The 19,322-nt window shown below is 35.7% G+C and overlaps 4 protein-coding genes across 8 annotated transcripts in view; 1 reads left to right on the top strand and 3 right to left on the bottom strand.

Annotated features, from left to right (window-relative positions):
- On the bottom strand, positions 8,555-12,015 carry LOC107630835 (protein DEK). 3 transcript variants are annotated; one of them, XR_002359642.1, is made up of 11 exons: positions 11,567-12,015; positions 11,443-11,476; positions 11,126-11,205; positions 10,968-11,027; positions 10,660-10,770; positions 10,464-10,544; positions 10,160-10,231; positions 9,476-9,884; positions 9,126-9,236; positions 8,992-9,022; positions 8,555-8,904 (listed from the first exon to the last, which is right to left on the bottom strand). XR_002359642.1 is itself a non-coding variant. In XM_016334088.2 (11 exons), exons 1-11 carry the CDS (start codon positions 11,939-11,941, stop codon positions 8,777-8,779), a joined length of 1,488 nt encoding a protein of 495 aa, XP_016189574.1. In that variant the 5' UTR covers positions 11,942-12,015; the 3' UTR covers positions 8,555-8,776. The 3 variants fall into 3 exon arrangements, 2 of the variants coding, with proteins under 2 accessions (XP_016189574.1, XP_016189575.1); XM_016334088.2 differs by having other exon boundaries at positions 9,126-9,232; XM_016334089.2 differs by having other exon boundaries at positions 9,126-9,223.
- Positions 12,202-15,953, top strand: LOC107633511 (recQ-mediated genome instability protein 1). 2 transcript variants are annotated; one of them, XR_002359641.1, is made up of 8 exons: positions 12,202-12,694; positions 13,044-13,214; positions 13,622-13,767; positions 13,968-14,101; positions 14,237-14,919; positions 15,002-15,119; positions 15,213-15,341; positions 15,453-15,953. XR_002359641.1 is itself a non-coding variant. In XM_021119218.1 (8 exons), exons 1-8 carry the CDS (start codon positions 12,236-12,238, stop codon positions 15,621-15,623), a joined length of 2,004 nt encoding a protein of 667 aa, XP_020974877.1. In that variant the 5' UTR covers positions 12,202-12,235; the 3' UTR covers positions 15,624-15,953. The 2 variants fall into 2 exon arrangements, 1 of the variants encoding a protein (XP_020974877.1); XM_021119218.1 differs by having other exon boundaries at positions 14,237-14,927; positions 15,017-15,119.
- Positions 16,138-17,974, bottom strand: LOC107630836 (11-beta-hydroxysteroid dehydrogenase 1B). The gene is made up of 6 exons (XM_016334090.2): positions 17,728-17,974; positions 17,442-17,634; positions 17,278-17,363; positions 17,056-17,187; positions 16,798-16,962; positions 16,138-16,698 (listed from the first exon to the last, which is right to left on the bottom strand). Exons 1-6 carry the CDS (start codon positions 17,908-17,910, stop codon positions 16,414-16,416), a joined length of 1,044 nt encoding a protein of 347 aa, XP_016189576.2. The 5' UTR covers positions 17,911-17,974; the 3' UTR covers positions 16,138-16,413.
- The window catches only part of LOC107630837 (11-beta-hydroxysteroid dehydrogenase-like 4A), a 2,172-nt gene continuing 1,229 nt past the window's right edge, over positions 18,380-19,322 (bottom strand). For both annotated transcript variants that reach the window (XM_016334092.2, XM_016334093.2), the window contains exons 5-6: positions 19,022-19,147; positions 18,380-18,932 (exon numbers count right to left, since the gene is read on the bottom strand). In XM_016334092.2, coding sequence (XP_016189578.1) covers positions 18,708-18,932; positions 19,022-19,147 — 351 coding nt within the window. In that variant the 3' untranslated portion in view covers positions 18,380-18,707. The remainder of the gene's footprint in view (positions 18,933-19,021; positions 19,148-19,322) is intronic.

The following is a 19,322-nucleotide window of genomic DNA, read 5'->3' as shown; positions in this document are numbered from 1 at the left end:
GAGTAGTTACTATACAAGAAAATGAAGCATTTGTAATAAAATTTGTATCAAATTTAAAATTGTTACAAATTATAATTTTTCGTAACAATAATTAGTTATTGTTACAAAATAAGAATATTTTGTAACAACAAAAAAATTTGTTACAAAACATTTCAATATTTTATAACAACGTGATTTTTTTTTGTTACAAATTATGTTGGCTTTCATATCGAATTGTTGTTTTGTTACAAAATGTTATAATATTTTGTAACAAAATATCAATTTGTTACAAAATACAATATTTTTGTAACAAGTTATTTATTTGTCATAAAATTCAACGATTTAGAGAGCGTCATGCCTTCCACGAGCCCGTTGTCGGAGGACTTGTCGTCGCGCCCAGCCACCATCGTCGCCATTCAAGCCGCTGAACTACCGCATGCAAGGAGCTTCCCGTTTCACCGCCGTCGTGCCGCGCTAGAGGAGAGAGCGCGGTTGAGAGAGGAGACACCGTGACAGAAAAAACTGCGCCACGAAGGATGAGACCGCTGTCGCCGAGGCTCTGCCCAGCCGCTGTCGCCGAAGCCATGACGCCGTCTCTGATAGCTCCTTGGCATTGCAACCGCTTCTCCTCGTCTTTCTTTCCCATTTAAATATCAAGTTTCTCATTATTTTCAATTTTTGGGGACGAAATTTCTGTTGTGATTCAAAGACCTAACTTTAATTTCTACTGAAATTTTTTGCTGCAAGCTCTAATTCATGCCATTCTGAAGAATAAGTTTATTTTTGATGATGAGTAGTGAACATTATTGAAGATTATTGAATTGTTATTGTTATGAGTAATGATTTTCTTAGGTTTCTTTGTTATGAGTAATTTAGATTATTTTGTTTTACAGTTATTATGGAACTGTTCTTGACGCAGGAGCAAGTAGAGTTAGTAGATTAATTATATTAGGTAATTGTAATAAGGGAATACAAGTCCCATATTATTTAGGATAGTGAACTTTGTGTTATGTATTAGTCCCACATCGTCCAAGTTATGAAGGCTTTTCCTTCTCTCACTAGTATAAATAACTCATGTACCTTTTATTTATGAAATAGAGTTGAAGTTTATTTAAATATGAAATAAGCTGTGTGCTTATTTTTCTCTAGGCTCTTTGAGAGTAAGAGGTGCATCCTTGGCTTGGCCAACCAAGGTGGGTTTATGGCTATTTCAACATAGTGGGGTTGTTAACCTCGTCAAGATTGGTGGCCCAAGCGACGTCCCGGCGTCAGTTTGGTATCAGAGCAAGGTCGGTCCTTGTGGCCTTCACCTTGCTTTAGTAGAATTTTATTTGGTTTGTGGGTGCAAGTTTTTGGCGTGGATTCGCTAATGGGATCTTTTGGTGTGGATTCGTCAATAAGATCGTCTGCTACTACGGATCTTGTAAAATTTATCTGATTTGTGAGTACGGGTCTTTGGTGTGGATTCATCAATGAGATCGATCAATCTTTTGGTGTGGATTCATCAATGAGATCGATCATCTGCTGTCACAAGTCTTTTCACGCAAGAGTTCTTTCAACTCAGGGAGGATGACGCAGGAGCAAGTAGAGTTAGTATGTTAATTATATTAGTTAATTGTAATAAGGGAATACAAGTTCCATATTATTTAGGATAGTGAACTTTGTGTTATGTATTAGTACCACATTGTCCAAGTTATGAAGGCTTTTCCTTCTCTCACTAGTATAAATAACTCATGTACCTTTTATTTATGAAATAGAGTTGAAGTTTATTTGAATATGAAATAAGCTGTGTGTTTATTTTCCTCTAGGCTCTTTGAGAATAAGAGGTGCATCCTTGGCTTGGCCAACCAAGGTGGGTTTATGGCTATTTTCACCATAGTGTGGTTGTTAACCTCGTCAAGATTGGTGGCCCAAGCGACGTCCCCGCGTCAGTTTGGTATCAGAGCAAGGTCGGTCCTTGTGGCCTTCACCTTGCTTTAGTAGAATTTTATTTGGTTTGTGGGTGCAGGTTTTTGGCGTGGATTCGCTAATGGGATCTTTTGGTTTTGATTCGTCAATAAGATCGTCTGCTACTACGGATCTTGTAAAATTTATCTTATTTGTGAGTGCGGGTCTTTGGTGTGGATTCATCAATAAGATCGATTAATCTTTTGGTGTGGATTCATCAATGAGATCGATCATCTGCTATCACAAGTCTTTTCACGCAAGAATTCTTTCAACCCAGGGAGAATGACGCAGGAGCAAGTAGAGTTAGTAGGTTAATTATATTAGTTAATTGTAATAAGGGAATACAAGTCCCATATTATTTAGGATAGTGAACTTTGTGTTATGTATTAGTCCCACATCGTCTAAGTTATGAAGGCTTTTCCTTCTCTCACTAGTATAAATAACTCATGTACCTTTTATTTATGAAATAGAGTTGAAGTTTTTTTGAATATGAAATAAGCTGTGTGCTTATTTTCCTCTAGGCTCTTTGAGAGTAAGAGGTGCATCCTTGGCTTGGCCAACCAAGGTGGGTTTATGGCTATTTTCACTATAGTGGGGTTGTTAACCTCGTCAAGATTGGTGGCCCAAGCGACGTCCCGGCATCAGTTCTTGTTGTTCAGATGTGGTATTTTTTTTATTTAATTATTCAGTGTTGTGTTGATTGTTGTTGCTGTTTGTTTTTGAAGGTATTGTTGATGTTTGTTCACTGTTATTTTTGTTCTTATTGTACTTGATTGTTGCAATTTTTTATAGTGCTGTTTGTTTGCTGTGCTGCTGTTTTTCATGCTTCTTTTGCATTCTTATGCTTTGTGCAGCTTAATTTTTTGCATTTTCTGTGTTGTGCTTTGATTATTTAATTAAAGAATTGCTCCTAACAAAGTTAAAAGAGATGTTTGAGAGTAATGAATGAATCACCATTTGAGAGTGTGTGATTCAACAAAGTAGTTAAAGGTTCTTGAATATGGCTCTCCTCTTTGATATTTGGATATTTGATTTTGTATTAGAAGTTGTGAAATTTTAACTTTAAACTGGTTGCCAAGCTCTATGTTGCATTCTGTTTTGCTTGTTGGAGTTATTACTGCTACTGTGAGTGGTGTTGTTGGTGCTGATTGGAGGAGCTGCTGCTAGTACGATCATCCTTGATTAGTTTGTTGTTTGTGACTGTGTTATGATAAATGGTTGAATAAATTGATTTTATTACTTCTGAATTATTAAAGAATAGTAGTTTGATTGTTAGTCTGATTTCACATTCCCAAACCAAGCTTGTTCAGTTTTTCACATTCCTTGATATTATCTTAGACATTTGTTTGTCCTTTTGCAAATCCAGCTTGTGCAGCAACTAAATGAGTGCCTTTTTAGTTGAATTTTGCTTGTGGCTAAGATAAATTTGGTTCTTTATGGCTGTTGAATATGGCTCCATATGGTTTATTTAGTTTTATTACTTAATTTTGAATGTCTTAAAGATAATTTTTTTTGTGGTCTAGTGTAACGAGTCTAATTAGTTTCATAAGTATGGTTATATTCATGGAATTTTTATAAACTCAAAATGACTTGTATTACTAGGTTTTGAATTGATGCTAGAAGTGTGAGAAGTTCAAGAAACCAATTATTATGTTGCTGAACATATACATAATAATGTTCTTTTTTCAATTCTCTATATGTTTTATTTTTCTTTTTTCTGAGTCTGCGGTGCCTCTCCGGCTCTTTTAATTAAAAAGGGATAATGACAATTAATTTTTTATTTGTTTTATGTTTAATTCAAATCTTTTTCTCCTTTTTACTGCATCAGTGTATCAAGAAGTTTTAATTGGAGTATGCACAAATGTGATATCTAATATTTTAATTCTGTCTTAATTTTTGTTGTTATTCAAGAGTTTAATTTGGTGATCTCTATTACTGGAAGGCCATACTTGCTAGTCCATCATGGGTACCCGTTCTTCTTGCATCACTGGTTGGTAAGTCAAGCTTTTCCCTTCTTTGCCTTTAATTTATATGATTGGTTTATTGCTTGTTACATAAATAATGAACACAGATACATCATACATCACTTTAATCTATTTAGGTACTCAGTAGTATAATCATAGTCATAACTATCATCTTCAATTTTAGTCAATAAAATTCAGTTTTTACATTGTTTGATGTTATTTTAGACATTTTTTTGCCCTTTTGTTGGATATAGAGAAGTGAGGCTTGTGAGCAAAGAATCCAAATATGTAAGTACACTATTGGTAACATTATTAGCTTCTCCAATTTTGGATCTATTTATTACATGTTACTTGTGTCATGGTTGATAAATGACAAATGTCCTATTATTTGGTTTGATAAATTTTGTTGTGTATTAGCTGAGAAATAAGTAATGAATTGGTTGTTATTGATGGAACCGTAGACGGTGAAAATATCCAAGTTTTAGGGAAGATTCTGCCAAAATGTTTCTAAAAATTTTGAATAAAAGTTAATGGAAAAATTGTAATTAGTGTTATATTTTGTTTCTAATTTTCTATTTCGATTTTTCTCATTTACAGGAGTGCTAAAATGGTGACAACATGCTACCTAAAGGACTCAAGAATATTTTGATTCATAGAGACACTAATCTATGTTAGACTTTTAACTTTTTGTTGAACTTGTGTAAGAAATACAACTTGTAGAACTAATCAATATAGACATTAATTTTAGTTAAATGAAAAATGTTTGAATTATCTATGTTTTTACATATTATATAAATATTGACTTGCTCAGTAAAGTATTTAATATATCAATTAATTAAAAAATTAATTTGATAAATTATGTAATTTGTATTAAAAAAAATTGTTACAAAATATTGTGCTTTTGTAACAAAATTTTATGATAAGAAAAAATATATTGTCACCAAAAATATTTTAAAGATCAAAATTTGTTATCACTTTTGTAACGAATTTTGATTTTTGTATCAAAAAAATTTGTTACAAAATATTGTTTTGAATTGCAACAGTTTCATTTTTTGTTACAAAAATTTTTTGTAACAGGACATACTGCAACAGCCCCTTTTTTTTGTTACAAATTCCTTTTGTTTCAAAATTCTGGTTTTTTGTAACAAATTTTTTTGTTACAAATATTGCTTTTTCTTGTAGTGTAGTTAGAGTAGAAGGTAGATGAATGTGAATTGTTGAAAACTACATGTTTTGAATGCTTTGGTGATCATCTTAATTTGATGAAACTGATGTTTTAAATGGTTTGATGATTAAATGCATCCTCTGATGCTTTGAAGTTTTAATTGCTGAATGAAAAAATTGTTCTGATATAAGAACTTATGATATTTTGATCATTAATTGTTGCTTATTTGATATGACTTGTTGCTGAGTTGATCATGCTCTATAACTTCTGATATGTATGCAAATAAGACATAAGTGTTGTTGGTTGAAAAGCTCACATTAAGGGGGAGCTACCTTTGTGAAAGAAAGGGGGAGCTGATCACATCTCAAAAGATATCATCAAAGGGAAGTCTCTAATCTGAAGTTTGTATTTAATCTTCCTTAATTTTATCATTAAATTATGATTGTCATTAAGGGAGAGATTGTTGAGTTTAGCAAACAATAATAATAATTTCGGTGATGACAAACATAAATTTATTTTGGGTTGATAACCCAAGTGTGTTGTTGATGTGATGTTTAGTATATGCAGCCCCATGATCATAGTATAGTCCAAATCAAACAAGCCAAGGAGCCCAACTAGAAAGACCAAGTGCTCTTAAGACTGCAAATTGAAAAATGAGTCCATTACCCAACCCAATGCCAATCAGAATAAAGGAAAGCAACCTTAAGTTAGAATGCTATGTTGCTTCGGGTAATACCCAGAGAAGAAAGAGGAACTCACTTTCTCATTCTATCACCAAACATCTAAGAAGAAAAAGTTGTTCTACCTCTCATTAGGCACCAAATCAAAAGAAAGAAAAGTAGTTGTCTAATCAAAACACAATTAGAAGAAAAACATAATTTGTTTCCATTTAGATGCAAGAAAATCGTTTGATGATATCTTCTTCCCTCTACATTACCATTTCGGGAAATATGGAGAAAAATGAAGGCAATTTTTTCCGCTGTAAATCAATGGATAATATTGTTTCTTGGAGACAAAGTACAAGATTAAAGGCTTAGATTTATCAAATCCATTGAGGATCTGTTTTCAAGGAAGCTGCATTACTTGTCTCTAATAAAAAATCCCTGATTTTTGGGGATGATGAAAGAAAGAAGAAAAAAGACCTCAGTTAGCTCTAGATTCAAGAATTAAGGAGCTGACTTGTGAAGAAGAACCTAGTAGAAAAACAGAGCTTATACAAATAAGAAAATCACTTTAGTTTGTAAGCAATGAGAGAGAACCAGAGTTTTGAGTTTCATTGAGAGCTTCCCTTTGAGAGTTGAATATTTTGGACAGTGTTTCTACATCAAAAAAATATTCTGCTAAGATGAAGAGCTTCATCAGAGAGTGCTAAATCAGGTTCAACTTATAATATTAAAGCTGTGCAACATCATCTCTTTCATGGTTTATCATTGAGTATTCTTTTTGTATGTTATGTCTTTCTTTGTTTCTATTCAGAAGGCATAAAAGAGAGCCATTAAGAAAAAGCCAATGAGAAAAAATGCATAAAGAAAAACTTGGAGAGAAAAGATAAGATTTATTTCTTATCTCCTTTGTTTGTATTTCTCTTTTGTTTCTGATTTCTGAGTTGTAAACCTTGCAAGTTGGATGAACACTTTGCTATTAAAAGCTAGGGTGAGTTCCTAGTCAAATCTGGTTTGGGTTAAAAACTTGATTTGTCCCAGATAGGATTGGGTAGAATTCTAGGGAATTGATGTATGTAATATTTCATATGATAATGGAAATTCTACCGCTATTCTAGTGGAGACTGGATGTAAGTTATATTACATGAGGCTGGCTGTATCATCTTCTTCTTCACTGCACTAATTCTGTTTTTTATGATTTATGAGATAAAATGAAATGATCTCCTGTATAATCCATCTCACAGACAGAGCAAAAGCTAAGTTTCTCTTTCTGGTTTGAGGCAAAATTAATCAAATTTAAAAAAAAGCCATAAATTCAACCCTCATCCTCTAAACTAATAAAAACATTCAAATTTAATGGCCAATTTCTAATTAGCTGATCAAACCATCCAATTTAGTTATAAAAACTACAATATTAAATTATTAGTCAAACAAATATTTATGAAATGAAAATGAAAATGCTAATATACATGAATATTTCCTATTTAATGTAAAACTTTATAATTATTGACATTTTATCATAATTATTAATTGTTAACAAATCTCATCATTAATATATAATGTTTTCTATAAATAATGTTTATAAACATTTATGTCAAAATGTAATATTTTATAACCGAATCGGACCGGCCGGTTCGACCGAATAATTAGGAACCGATCCTCTAGTCAGTCTGGTTAATTTCTAAAACCACTCTAAAAATCCAATAGAAAAATCAATCAAATCAGCGGGTAACTAATAAACTAACTAAATCGGACCGGTTTTTAAACTTCCGGTTTGCTACCACCCCCAAAAACAGCGTCGTTTTATCGGAAAGAAAAAAAATCCAGCTCAAGCAGAACACGGAGCACCCCTCCTCCTTTCTCTCTCTCAAATTCAAAATCTCCTTCTGAAGAACCCTAACTTTAACAGAGAAAATCACCAAAATATTAATTCCAAAACTTCAAAATCGTAATATTATAATGAGATCTTGAGTCCAGTGAAAGAGATGAAGATGAGGATCTGGATTCCAATGACTTCAGAGATGAAGAGATATGCAATGATGACGAACGGGATAGAGAGGAGGAGAATGAGGCCGCGGAGCAGGATGCCAATCTCGATGGCGACTAGCACGAAGGGACAGAGCAACAGGAGATAAGCAAGGTTCTATCGAGATCCGCAGCTACGAATTCTCCGAGCGATGATGGAGAGTTTTCGTTGCATTATGTTACTGGTGGGAAGGTTCGTTTTGATTTCGGTGTTGTCATTTTCTGTGACAGTGACACCGTACAACTAGTGCTGGCAATGGATAGGGTAGGGTAGGGTTTGGACTCTACCCTAACCCTACCCGCAGGTTAAAAATCTCTCAACCCTAACCCTACCCGCACCCTAAAATTCTAAACCCTCATATCCTACCCTACCCGCAGAAATATTAGTTTTTTCAAAACAAATATAAAATTCAATCATTCCAAATTTCACACATATTAATAAGATAAAAATAAACTAACGCTCTAAATTACTAAATTAACTAACTAGTTTAGTGGTTGCGCATTTATTGCAAGTCATTACATGAGGGAGGTTATAGGTTTAACTCCACCTCCTTCACTATTTACCTAATTTTTATAAAATATGTTATATATGGAGTGCGAGTAGAATAGGATAAGATACACCCTAAACCCGTACCCTACCCGCAAGAATACCCGAACTGAGCTCTACCCTACCCGAATGGGTTGGGTCAAGTTGGATACCTACAGATAAGGTATGAATTGCCAACCCTAGATATATTAGGAATTAAAATTTTAAAATTTATTGATTAAATTAGTAATACCAACATATTTATTAATTGGNAAAATACTACATATTTTAAAATAATTTAACAATATAGTATATATAATATCAGGTTACATAATAAACACAAGGAAAGGGAGTAAATCTAGCCTAACTCGAGGACAATTCAACCTAACTAATGAAAACGGATCACAAAATACAATCTACTAAAGCCTAAGATCAGCAAAGCCAGCAGTAAAATAAACCACATGCATGTGATTTCTGCACAAAATTAAGATTATTTTCTGAGGTATAATCATGCATTATCTTCATCTTCATCATCTCCATTTTCATTTTCCTCGTCAGACATGTTATTGATTACATCTGTAATTATATCTTTTACCTCAGCTTTTCTATGCATTAAATCCAATCCAAAATGAGTACCTGTCAACATTTCGCAACAAATTAACTTTCAAGAAATAACTTCAGTTAATTTCCGGAAGAGAATCAGCAAGTATAAAATGGTCATACCAAGTTTCTTGAGGATATCAGATAAAGTTGCCTGCATCAATGTTCGTAGAATTATTTTAAAATAATAACAAAAATAAAAAATAAAAGCATATGAAATTTAAACAAACCAATGAAAACAAAATAACATTACTGACAGTGTTGAAATCAACTTCCTTCAACATATTAACAACCACTGCATGCATATCCTCCTTAGTAGGTTCTGCATTTGCTTTCTTACTGATGTTGCCTTGTCCTGCCATTACTGGCTTGGAATTGGTAAGTACAAATAACAGTTGAAAACATGCATATTTAATAGCAAATTCGATCCTCTAGAATTAAAAAATTCTCATGACTCAAATAACTTATCCAACTATAGGGAGTATATAAGCAGCAGGTAAATTTCAAAGAGACTGACAAAACTTATAAAGAACAAAATTGATTTAACTTTTGAGCAACCAACAGACTATGACCACTGCCACTAATGCATGTGCAAGGAACATAGTACCTTGATCCTTAGACACTGACTTTGAAGATTTGCCTGTTTCATTTTCGTTTGCAATCTTTTGCTTACTCTCCCTGCTTTCACCATCAGTTTTCTGTCTCTTGGACGCAGAAGTTGATTTTTTTGGCATTTTGTCATTGCTCTTGGCAACCTTTTCAGGAGAGGTTTTCTTGGCTGGTGTAGAGTGATCCTCGTTCACAGTTTTCTCTGAAGTATTTTTATTTTCCTCTTCATCAGATTGACTTTCCTGAACCTCACAGTCACTTTCACTTTTTGGGACTGAAACATTTTCACCATCATCCTCATCTTCCTGAGAACTGTTTGTTGCATCTGAAGGTTCGGTTGTATCATTTTCCTCACTGTCAGAAGACTGCTTTCGCTTTTTCCCATTTTTTGAACTTTGCTTTTGCTTCTAAAAGAGAAACATTTTTCTATTTAAAACAGGATGAGAAAGAACAGTAGAAAAATAAAATTATCAAATCAAAACTTACAGAAAGACAAAGTTCAATACAGCATAAAAAGAACAGAAAATTTCAAAGGACAATAACTCAAACAATTACCATAAATCACATCAAATGCAACATGAAGAGTTAGACATTTATTGCTAGGGTTTTAATGAAAGAGAATACCAATCAAAGGCTAGTGCATAACAGATGTGAAGCAAGGTAGCATAGCATAAGAACACACCTTCGAAGGGTTTTCAGCAGCACCACCAGAAGATTTTCTTGGAGTTTTCTTTTTTGCACGCTTTTTACCTTTCTGTAATGAAGGAGGTATTAAAAAAAACAAGAAAAGGAAAACAAACTAAAACAAATTAATCATATAATGGATCAGGATAAAGTGACACCAATAAAAGGCACACATGATTAATAAGAAGGAAACTTTAATGATATGAGTTATGAAAGTACTAATAAGATTAATTTTATACCACAACTTCCACCAGTCACAACCAATAATAAATCCATGCAAAATAATGCCAGAAAGTTAAAACCTTTTCTTTATCAGCAAGCAAGACATCGGTTGTAGCATGAGGGGATTCCAAAAACTCCAACAGCTTTGCAGACAGTTCCTCCTGGAATAGAGTTCCATGATCCCATCAAAAATTTTTTTTTCATCTTCTTTTGTTATAAATAGAAGACAGCCCTCAAAATTGGTAAATTATACAAAACTATTAGATTAACTTTTACCTTCTTCAAAGAGGACTTGTTTATTTGAAGATTGAGCACATCACAGAAGTCAATCAATTTTTCTTTCACACATTTGTCAAGCCTCTCTTTTACCTTGGCCCTCTGTTTTTCCTGCCAGTAAATAAAACCATTGTATGTTTAATACATATAACTGATATAAGTTTGTCATTACACACAGCCTCCATTTCTAAAATGTTGAGGAAAAACATGTATAACAACATGCACAGAAGATTAAATAAGATCATCTGCATAATTAGGGATATAAAAGAGGCAATATGCCAATAGCTCAGTATATAGTGCAATTGTACCTCATTTTCTGCCCACACATAGCCAGAAAACATGCCTATGTTTCTCTTTAAAGTGTGTGCCTACATCAGAAAGCATGTCAATCACAAAGCAAAGAAAATCTAGAATGGGATTTATAAGAATTGCCAACATGAGTGGAAGAAAAGAGTTGATGAGTCACCTTTGCTTTCTTCCCAAACAGTATACTATGAAGGCTACGCAAGTTATCATCGACTTTTCTTTTTGATAGCTTGAAAGCCACTGAAAATTATTAGGATCTTGATTGATAACACTTCTTTAGGAAATCATGTTACTAAAAACAAGCAATCAACTTAGAAATCTGCAAACAAAATCTTTAGTTCAAGGCCATCATGCTTTTACCACTTCAGGGTTCAATCCGCATTCCCTTCACTTCATGGTTAAAAAATATTAACAAAAAAATCCACACGAATTTTGATATGATGCTGAAATAACAAGCAGAGAATGAAATAGAGGTACCGTTTGGGATGTCCTTAAGCTGAGTGCCATTGCCCTAAAATCCAAATAACATATAATTAATCAAACAATTTCAGTAATCCAAAAATTCCAGAGTTGTTCGAGAATCATAAAACTACGAGACTACCTGGTCGATTGAGATAGTTTTAGTAGCAGCATAACCAGGGAACTTGTGTGGAGAGGACACAGTGTACCTTTCCACTGATTTCCTTTCTCTGGTAGGTCTACCCCCACTTGCACTCTTTACTGGTGTAACAACATCATTTTCTTTCTTCTCACCCTCTTCATCTTCATCTTCATCTTCTTCTGCATCTTCTTCACGATCCACATTCTCTTCTAATTGGCCACAGTTTTTCTGCTCGGGAAGGTCATCAGAAATTTCCTTGTCGTGTTGCTGTTCTTCATCTTGAATTTCGTGTTGGTCAGCTTCTGCTTTGGTCGGAGCATCTCCATTGGGAGCCAGTGGTTGAGGTTTGGGAGCATCTAGGGTTTCGGTAGCCATGTTTGAGAACAGATAGAAGGAGAGATAAGAGAGAATGTAAATTGTAAAGTGCCTAGAGCCCAAGAGTTATAAAACCTAAATTGAAGCGACTGGGATTTGGAAATTAAATTTTGGAGGGCGATGAAAAAACAAGAGGGCGCGATCTTTCAAATATTTTGAGTTTTTTTACGCGGTTTTCTCAGATTCCCGCCTACGCAAAATTTCTTCTCCCTCCAATAACACTTGTTTGACTTCGAATTTAACAATGGACTGAATGGAGGAACACATTTACCGATTTGCCACTGCAGTTAAAAAATGACAATACGTCGCCTTGTTCTCGACGTCGACGACGAAGTTGAACAACTTCAAACTCCGCAACCCTCCGTCACATCCACGCCCCAACCTTCAAACTCCTCTAACTTTCCATCTGTGCCTCTTCTAATCTCCGACGACGACGATGATGATACCGCCTTCGTCGACGTTCCCGATTACCTCTCGCCGCCGCCTCCTCCGCAACCTAGGGCTTCAAGCTGCCCCGTGGGCGACTCTCTTCGTCGGCTGGGACTGGGGCTGAAGAGAGAGTGGGTGGATGCATGCCTTGGCGAACTTGAGGGCTCCGTGAGGGGCTTTGCGGGGTTCGATGTTACTGCGAAGGCCAAGCTCTGTTTCGAGCAATTTCTCTTTGCCGATATGAACTCGTGTGGGAGCGGCGTGCTGCCTCCCAATGTGCATTCCATGCATCTCGTTAATCTCTCCGGCCCTTTTGTGTTGCAGGTGCCTCTTCAGTTATTTGTTTCATTGCTTTAATCGTCTATGTATTTGTGTTACTGTTTGAATTTAGTATGACAAAGTGGATTACAATATTATAGTTTTGACGAACTATACTTGTTGCTGTAGTTGTAGCTTGATGTTTGCCTAAATGCTTAAATGACCGAGTTACTCAGGTTTTGTTACTCTAACGGGAATTTTATTATTCAACTTGGTTTGACAAGTATTGAGTCTTGCATCTTCGGTATATATTATCATGTCCAATTCTTGAATTGATAAACCATGTGTCAAGTGTTTTTGCTCTGATTGAGAACTCATGTGCCTATCTATTTTTACCATCGCATTGCATTGGCAGGTTGATGAAATCCTTAATATGAGTTGTCCTCTTCGAGGGAGATATCAACAAGCCCCACCCGGATTAAAGAGGTGCCTGAAGTTATCGATGACGGATGGCGTTCAGAGAGTTTTTGCGATGGAGTATAGGCCCATTCTATCTCTTGATGTTTGTGCATCTTCTGGTTTAAAGGTTTTTCTTTCTGATACCACTCTTTTCCTGAATAGATACAAATTACTATTGACTTGCTAAGATTATGGTGGATGTATTTCTAAATAGTATTTATATTGCAAAAGACATATGTTAATCTTAATCTTTGATTTGTGCCAAACCGAAATAATAATGCTCATAGTCATAGTGCCTATGTGCTTCTATTTTGGCCTGGAGACATAAGTTATTTCCTACATTGATTATTAACCTCGTATGCTCATAGTTTAGACTTTTGTTTAATTTAATGCTTCTCGTATGTGCTATTGACTCGATCAAATAAGCATTGATCCTTTCTTCTTTTCAAGTGATTTTGTTATGGCACACGTAAATTCTTTGCTTCTTTAGTTGCTTGTAAAGATGAATTTGAGGGTTCTATTTAATACTTGTAGGTTGCTATCTCTAATGTACATGTGCGACGTGGGCTTTTGATGCTTGTCCCCGAGACAATTGAAATTTTGGGGGGACTAGTTGAGCAGCTGGATGCAGCTCGAAAGCGGCTAGTTGATGAATTGAACAAGCCACCCAGGGGGAAAAGGTACAAACTATTGCAGCTGGATTATTTGGACTACTATGTGAAATGGAATGTTGTATCTCTTGGCATGGAAGTATAGGATACATTGGAAAATGGTGCAAACTTTCTTAATTCCTGCAGTCTTCTACTATTGCTGCTGTTGTAATTATTCATTTTATATTTAGGGAAACCTTGATAAGTTAGTCTTTCTTATCCTCGTGCAGAACTAAAAATGGAGTCCTTCCTCCTTTAGCAACTAGAGCAACTCTTGCAGCATGGCCAGCGAGTACAGTTGATGATACTGGGCGCAGCAGCTCTGTGTTTCAAAGGACTGATTCTGTCCAGATTAACAACGAAGGTACTACATCCTCATTTTATAACTGAAAGTACATCTGCTTTTTTGTGCCTGGGCGAGCATACCTCTACAATGAAGCCTGTTTTTATCCTAGTTTTCTTGATCATATTTATTTTCCATGTATGCATTTAAGTACAGGTGCTGGCCTGACCATGTCTGGCACTGGGAACTGTGTAACTACAGAAGATACCAATCTCATGGGTGCACGAAATGCTGCTTCCAATTCAATACCCAGCACGGTTGCAAACGCTGACGCCATGAATGTGGATATACATGCTGATACCAACCCTGCAAGTTTTGCGAATTCCACAGCCACTCAATTCTCTTCAGCGGTTGCACGGGCTCAGGAGATGCATATAGATACTGCAGCTATAGCAAGGGAAAATTCGGTCGGCAACCAATCTTCTCATTTGTCTACAAATGATGCAACGGCACATAAAGATACTGTTCATATAACAAGAACAAGTTATGTGCCCCCAAAGAGCTCTCCTATTGTGCAAAATGTCGAGACAGACAAGGATAGAGTTATTGAAGATACAGAAAATGAGCATCCTAGAGGATCTTCCTCCACTGTTCTTAACAATCATGATGTCCATATGGTTGATGACGATTACCACACCATTGAAGTTACAGATAATGATCTTTGGAGAGGATCTTCCACCACTTCTGTAAACAATAACAATGTCCATATGGTTGATGACAGTGACCACCCACGTATGCTGTCTGCAGACCAAGAAGTTCCTTTCACATACTTAGCTAGTTTGTCTGCCAAGTGGGTTACAATGAAGGAGAAAGTTCCTTCAGTTCATGGTAAAATTAAGGTAAAAGTTAAAATCTATCCACTATTTTTCTTTGAACAATGATTTCTATCCTTGTTTGTGCATATGCTGGTGTCGAAGTTTCTGTTTTGTCGACCCATACTGGTGTAAAGCGATTCCAATATAAGGGAAGGACAACATACGAGCTGCAGGCATATGTAGATGATGGTAGCCTCATTACCGAAGTTCTTATTGATCATCATGTGAGTTTTCTCTAGAAAATAAGCTTTTATTATGAGGGTTACCCGTTATTGTACTCATTTTTTTTTCTTTTTTCTTTTGAGATAAACAAATAGGTTGTACAGAATGGAATTGGCTATTCTCCGGAGGAAGTCACTGCAGCACTTTCTTCTTCTGACAACAAAATAGTGCAGAGCATAAAGAACGTAATGCATAAGTTCCAAGCATTTTTAATAAACTTCGAGGTGATACAAATGTCTCTTAGCGTTGAAAATCTGAGACCCGCAAGTTATGCTGAAATTAAAATATGCTTCCTTATTCTGTTAATGCGAATCTTGTTGCTTTTTTGTCTGTAGGGTATAATGCATGTGGAACTAAATAGAAAATCATCGCTTCCAGTTGCCGTAGAGATGAGTCAAGGCTGTCCTCAGTCTGATGCGTGGTTACTTCTGAGACGGCTCAAGTCCCTTTACCCTCCACAAACCCAAACACATTGTCCTTCGAATCCAATTGAATTGTCACCATAGTTATCTGAATGGGTAGAATGTCATAAGTTGGGCTCTGATTATTGTCAAGTTACGTATGGCAAACTGCTTGCATAATTGAGATGGACTTGGATTTGTGGGACAATTGAATCATTTTTTCATAAATTTATGGCTATGCTCCTTCGCTTGTGTATTCTACCGAGCTCGAAATTATGATTGGAGTTATGAATTATGAGCAAGCATTTGGTGATGTAAAGTAAGACTTATAGCACATGGATGTATGGATGTAATTAAGGCAATGGGCAGGACATATGTATACAGAATGGTCGTTCTTTTCAGAACTAGTAAGAGCCTTCTCTTTTCTCTGCATTAGATTTTGGGTTCTAAGTTCTAAAACATTGCGAGCAGATATTCCGGAGGAAGATTTCAAGTTTAGAAGATTTGGAACATATATAAAGACAAATTCGTACTTAAAAGTCGCCAGGAACGGAACAAGAGCAAGAAAAAGAAAAAGAAGAATAAAAAATCAGAGCAATGCCTTGGCTTCAATCCTGAGCCGTTTCACTCTGTATTATCTCTGTTTTAGAAAGTTTTGACTTGTACAAAGAGACTTGAGAGTTTGTTAAACACATTGTAAACGCCCTGTAATCTAGAAGAACAAACTATTGAGGCAATCAAAAGTACATGAACGGCACATTTTTATTGTCATTTAAGTGCCTGTATTAAGAATCTACACTCTATAATCTAGAAGAACAAACTATTGAGGCAATCAAAAGTACATGAACGGCACATTTTTATTGTCATTTAAGTGCCTGTATTAAGAATCTACACTCTAGTTGGGTTGGAGCGTAGGATTTCTGACTGATTCAGGATAGAGATATTTCTTCAGGCATGATAAATGAAGGAGCTTCTTGCTAATTGTGTCCCTCTCAGAAGTGCCTGAAATTAGGGTCCAGCGGCTTAAATATTCGAGTAGTTGAGGGCAAAATATCTGCAAATACAAAGTTGTCCTAATCCAAGCTGGTTCTGTCAGGTACGGGTCTCCACGGCAGGCGCTATTCACTATTGACTTGGCAGCTTCCGTCACCGATCTTATGGGCATCAAACTAACCAGAACCTGCGCCAATCAAAATTAACCATCCATAATTTGCTATATATGCTGAGGGCACCAAATATATGCCATGACAATTCAGTATTGTTCTTATTTTAAGCTTACATCTCTCATTTCTTGGTCAAGAACCATTTGGCCATCTTTTGATAAGAACTTGCCCTGTGTCATTTCTGACTCGACCAACCCTGGTGTGACTATGGTTATTCCTATGTCCTTTCCTAGTTCAGTCCTCAAACTCTCATATAAGCTTATTACTGCTGCTTTGCTTGCCTGAACATGGAAAACACGTTATAATGTAATTGTAATTGACACAAAGAGCCACACATGATGACATGAAGGTAATGAAGCTTTAGTGTTAATTACATTGTAGAATATCATTCTAGGAGTAGGCAACCATCCAGCCGAGGAAGCTATTGCTATGATCTTGCCTCTGCTTTTTCTGAGGTATGGGATCGAAAAATAAGTGGCGTACGCCGAACCCCACAGGTTAATGTCCTGTTAAGCAAACAGGGAAACAAGTTCTTCATATATAATTAACTAACCATTAGAAGGCAGAGTAAAACATTGAAGATTTTCAGTAGTTACCATTGCGGGTGCAAAATTACTGATATCAGTGGCGTGTTCAAACAAGCAAACAGGAACAACCCCAGCATTGTTCACCAGATGATCCACTGCAAAAACAAACGGCTGATTAACCCCTAAACTTGAAAATCATAATTCCTAATCATACATTAAGTTTTAATACTCACATCGTCCAAAGCGGTTGACCGTGCAGTCAACGAACCGCTGACAATCTTTGAGTATGGAAACATCTGCAGGAATGGTAATGACATGAGGAGAACCAAGCGCCATGGCTCTTTGTGCAACCTCCTTCAGTCGATTCTCTCTTCTAGCAACAAGAGCCAGACGCGCTCCTCTTCTTCCATATTCATATGCTATATGCTTTGCAAACACAAACCAAACGCATAACATATAATATAACAAACATTTTTTTCTTTTAAGAATATATGAGAGAATAATTGCTAATTAAGGTACCTCGCCTATGCCTGAGGAAGCTCCAGTTATAAGGATAACTTTCCCTGCAACGTTCTCTTTAAGTAGTGATCTCAGAACGTAGTAGATAATCTTGAATAAGAGGTAAGGTGGTAAAATGAAAAGGAGCAAAGCTATGCACGTAGGTGGAACTAGGATGTTCAAGATCCACTCATCCACAACCATTATTATTGCTGCCTGAAGGAAAACGGTGAGAGAGATGGGGGGAAACAGCAAGGAAGTAGACACATATATATGATATATATTCCAAGGTGCCAATGTAACGCTGGCGTTTTGCATGCCCAACATGCAACACCTATCACTTTCCAGAACTAAACACGTGGTAGCTTAGCCTTAAGCTTACAAACTTTTCATTCAAAATAGTCAACAATAGCAAGAGTAGCATCTAATCTAATAATTCTTGGGTGTTGACAGAATACTGTCTCCTAGTGTCTGGATAAATTAAATACATTGCATGTATCACTCCCGATGGTGTATTTTAAGTTTCAAAAATATTTAAATAGTATAGTAAGTATAGATAATATTTTTTCCCTTTTATTTTATGTGGAAAAATCATAATATCAGTATTCCCACCTAGTCTTATTATTGCCTACGTTATATTAACGAAGTGCGTTCAACCGTTCAAATCAAGCCCTACAAGAAGAAAGTGGAACAAATTACATAAGGTTTTTTGTCTGATACAAATTATACTAACTAAGCAAATGGAAGCGGGGAATCCAATTAGGGAAAATAATGGTACAAACACTGCAGACTTCACTCTTGCCACTTCTCACATAGTCACATACAAAGCAAGAAACTAATCATGTAACTCATGAATCGGCAAAATTAGCCTGTAACCATGCTAGCTTTACTTGACTTGAAGTGTGTCGAAAATCATACAAAGCTTCGTAATGATTGTAATCAACTTATTTTAAATTAAACAACTTAGACCTGTAAAAAAAATGGAAGTGGCACACAGTACTTTACTCTAGCTTCAGCTCCGTTGCAGAATTATTTCTTTTTCGGGAAAGCCCAATTAAGAAGCGTACGGCCGAGTCTACTAGTTGAGGATAAAGCAGTTTGAAAGGAAACAAAACCTTGACCCAAGATGGCTCTATCAAGTACATATCTCCCCCGCATGCGCTTTTCACTATGCTTTTTGCTAATTCGGATGCTGATAACATTGGAAATATTCCCATAATACTCTCCTGTATTAATTGCAAAAATATCACAGTTAACTACCAAGTCATTAGTGTGAACTACTTTGTCGTGAATTCAATTCAATTTCACCACCAACCTCTTTTACTACGGTTAATCCTAGATCCGTGTTGATCAAACCAGGTGTGACTATTGTTATGCTAATAGCACGACCAAGTTCCATCCTGAGAGTCTCAAAGTAGTTTATAACCGCTGCCTTGCTTGCCTGCTTAGTAGTAATCATTACTTTCCACAAAGCTAACCAGTATAAACATATTTTATAGGTGAAAATACTGTTTTAGTCGCAAGGTTTAAATTAAATCTTAATTTGATCGATAATATTTTAAACGTTTTATTTCTATCTTAAAAAATTTTAAACAAATTTAATATTGTTCTATTAT

This window comes from Arachis ipaensis, chromosome B03 (assembly GCF_000816755.2).
Source record: "Arachis ipaensis cultivar K30076 chromosome B03, Araip1.1, whole genome shotgun sequence".
Classification (NCBI taxonomy): Eukaryota; Viridiplantae; Streptophyta; class Magnoliopsida; order Fabales; family Fabaceae; genus Arachis; species Arachis ipaensis.
This window is presented reverse-complemented; position numbering and strand designations above follow the sequence as displayed.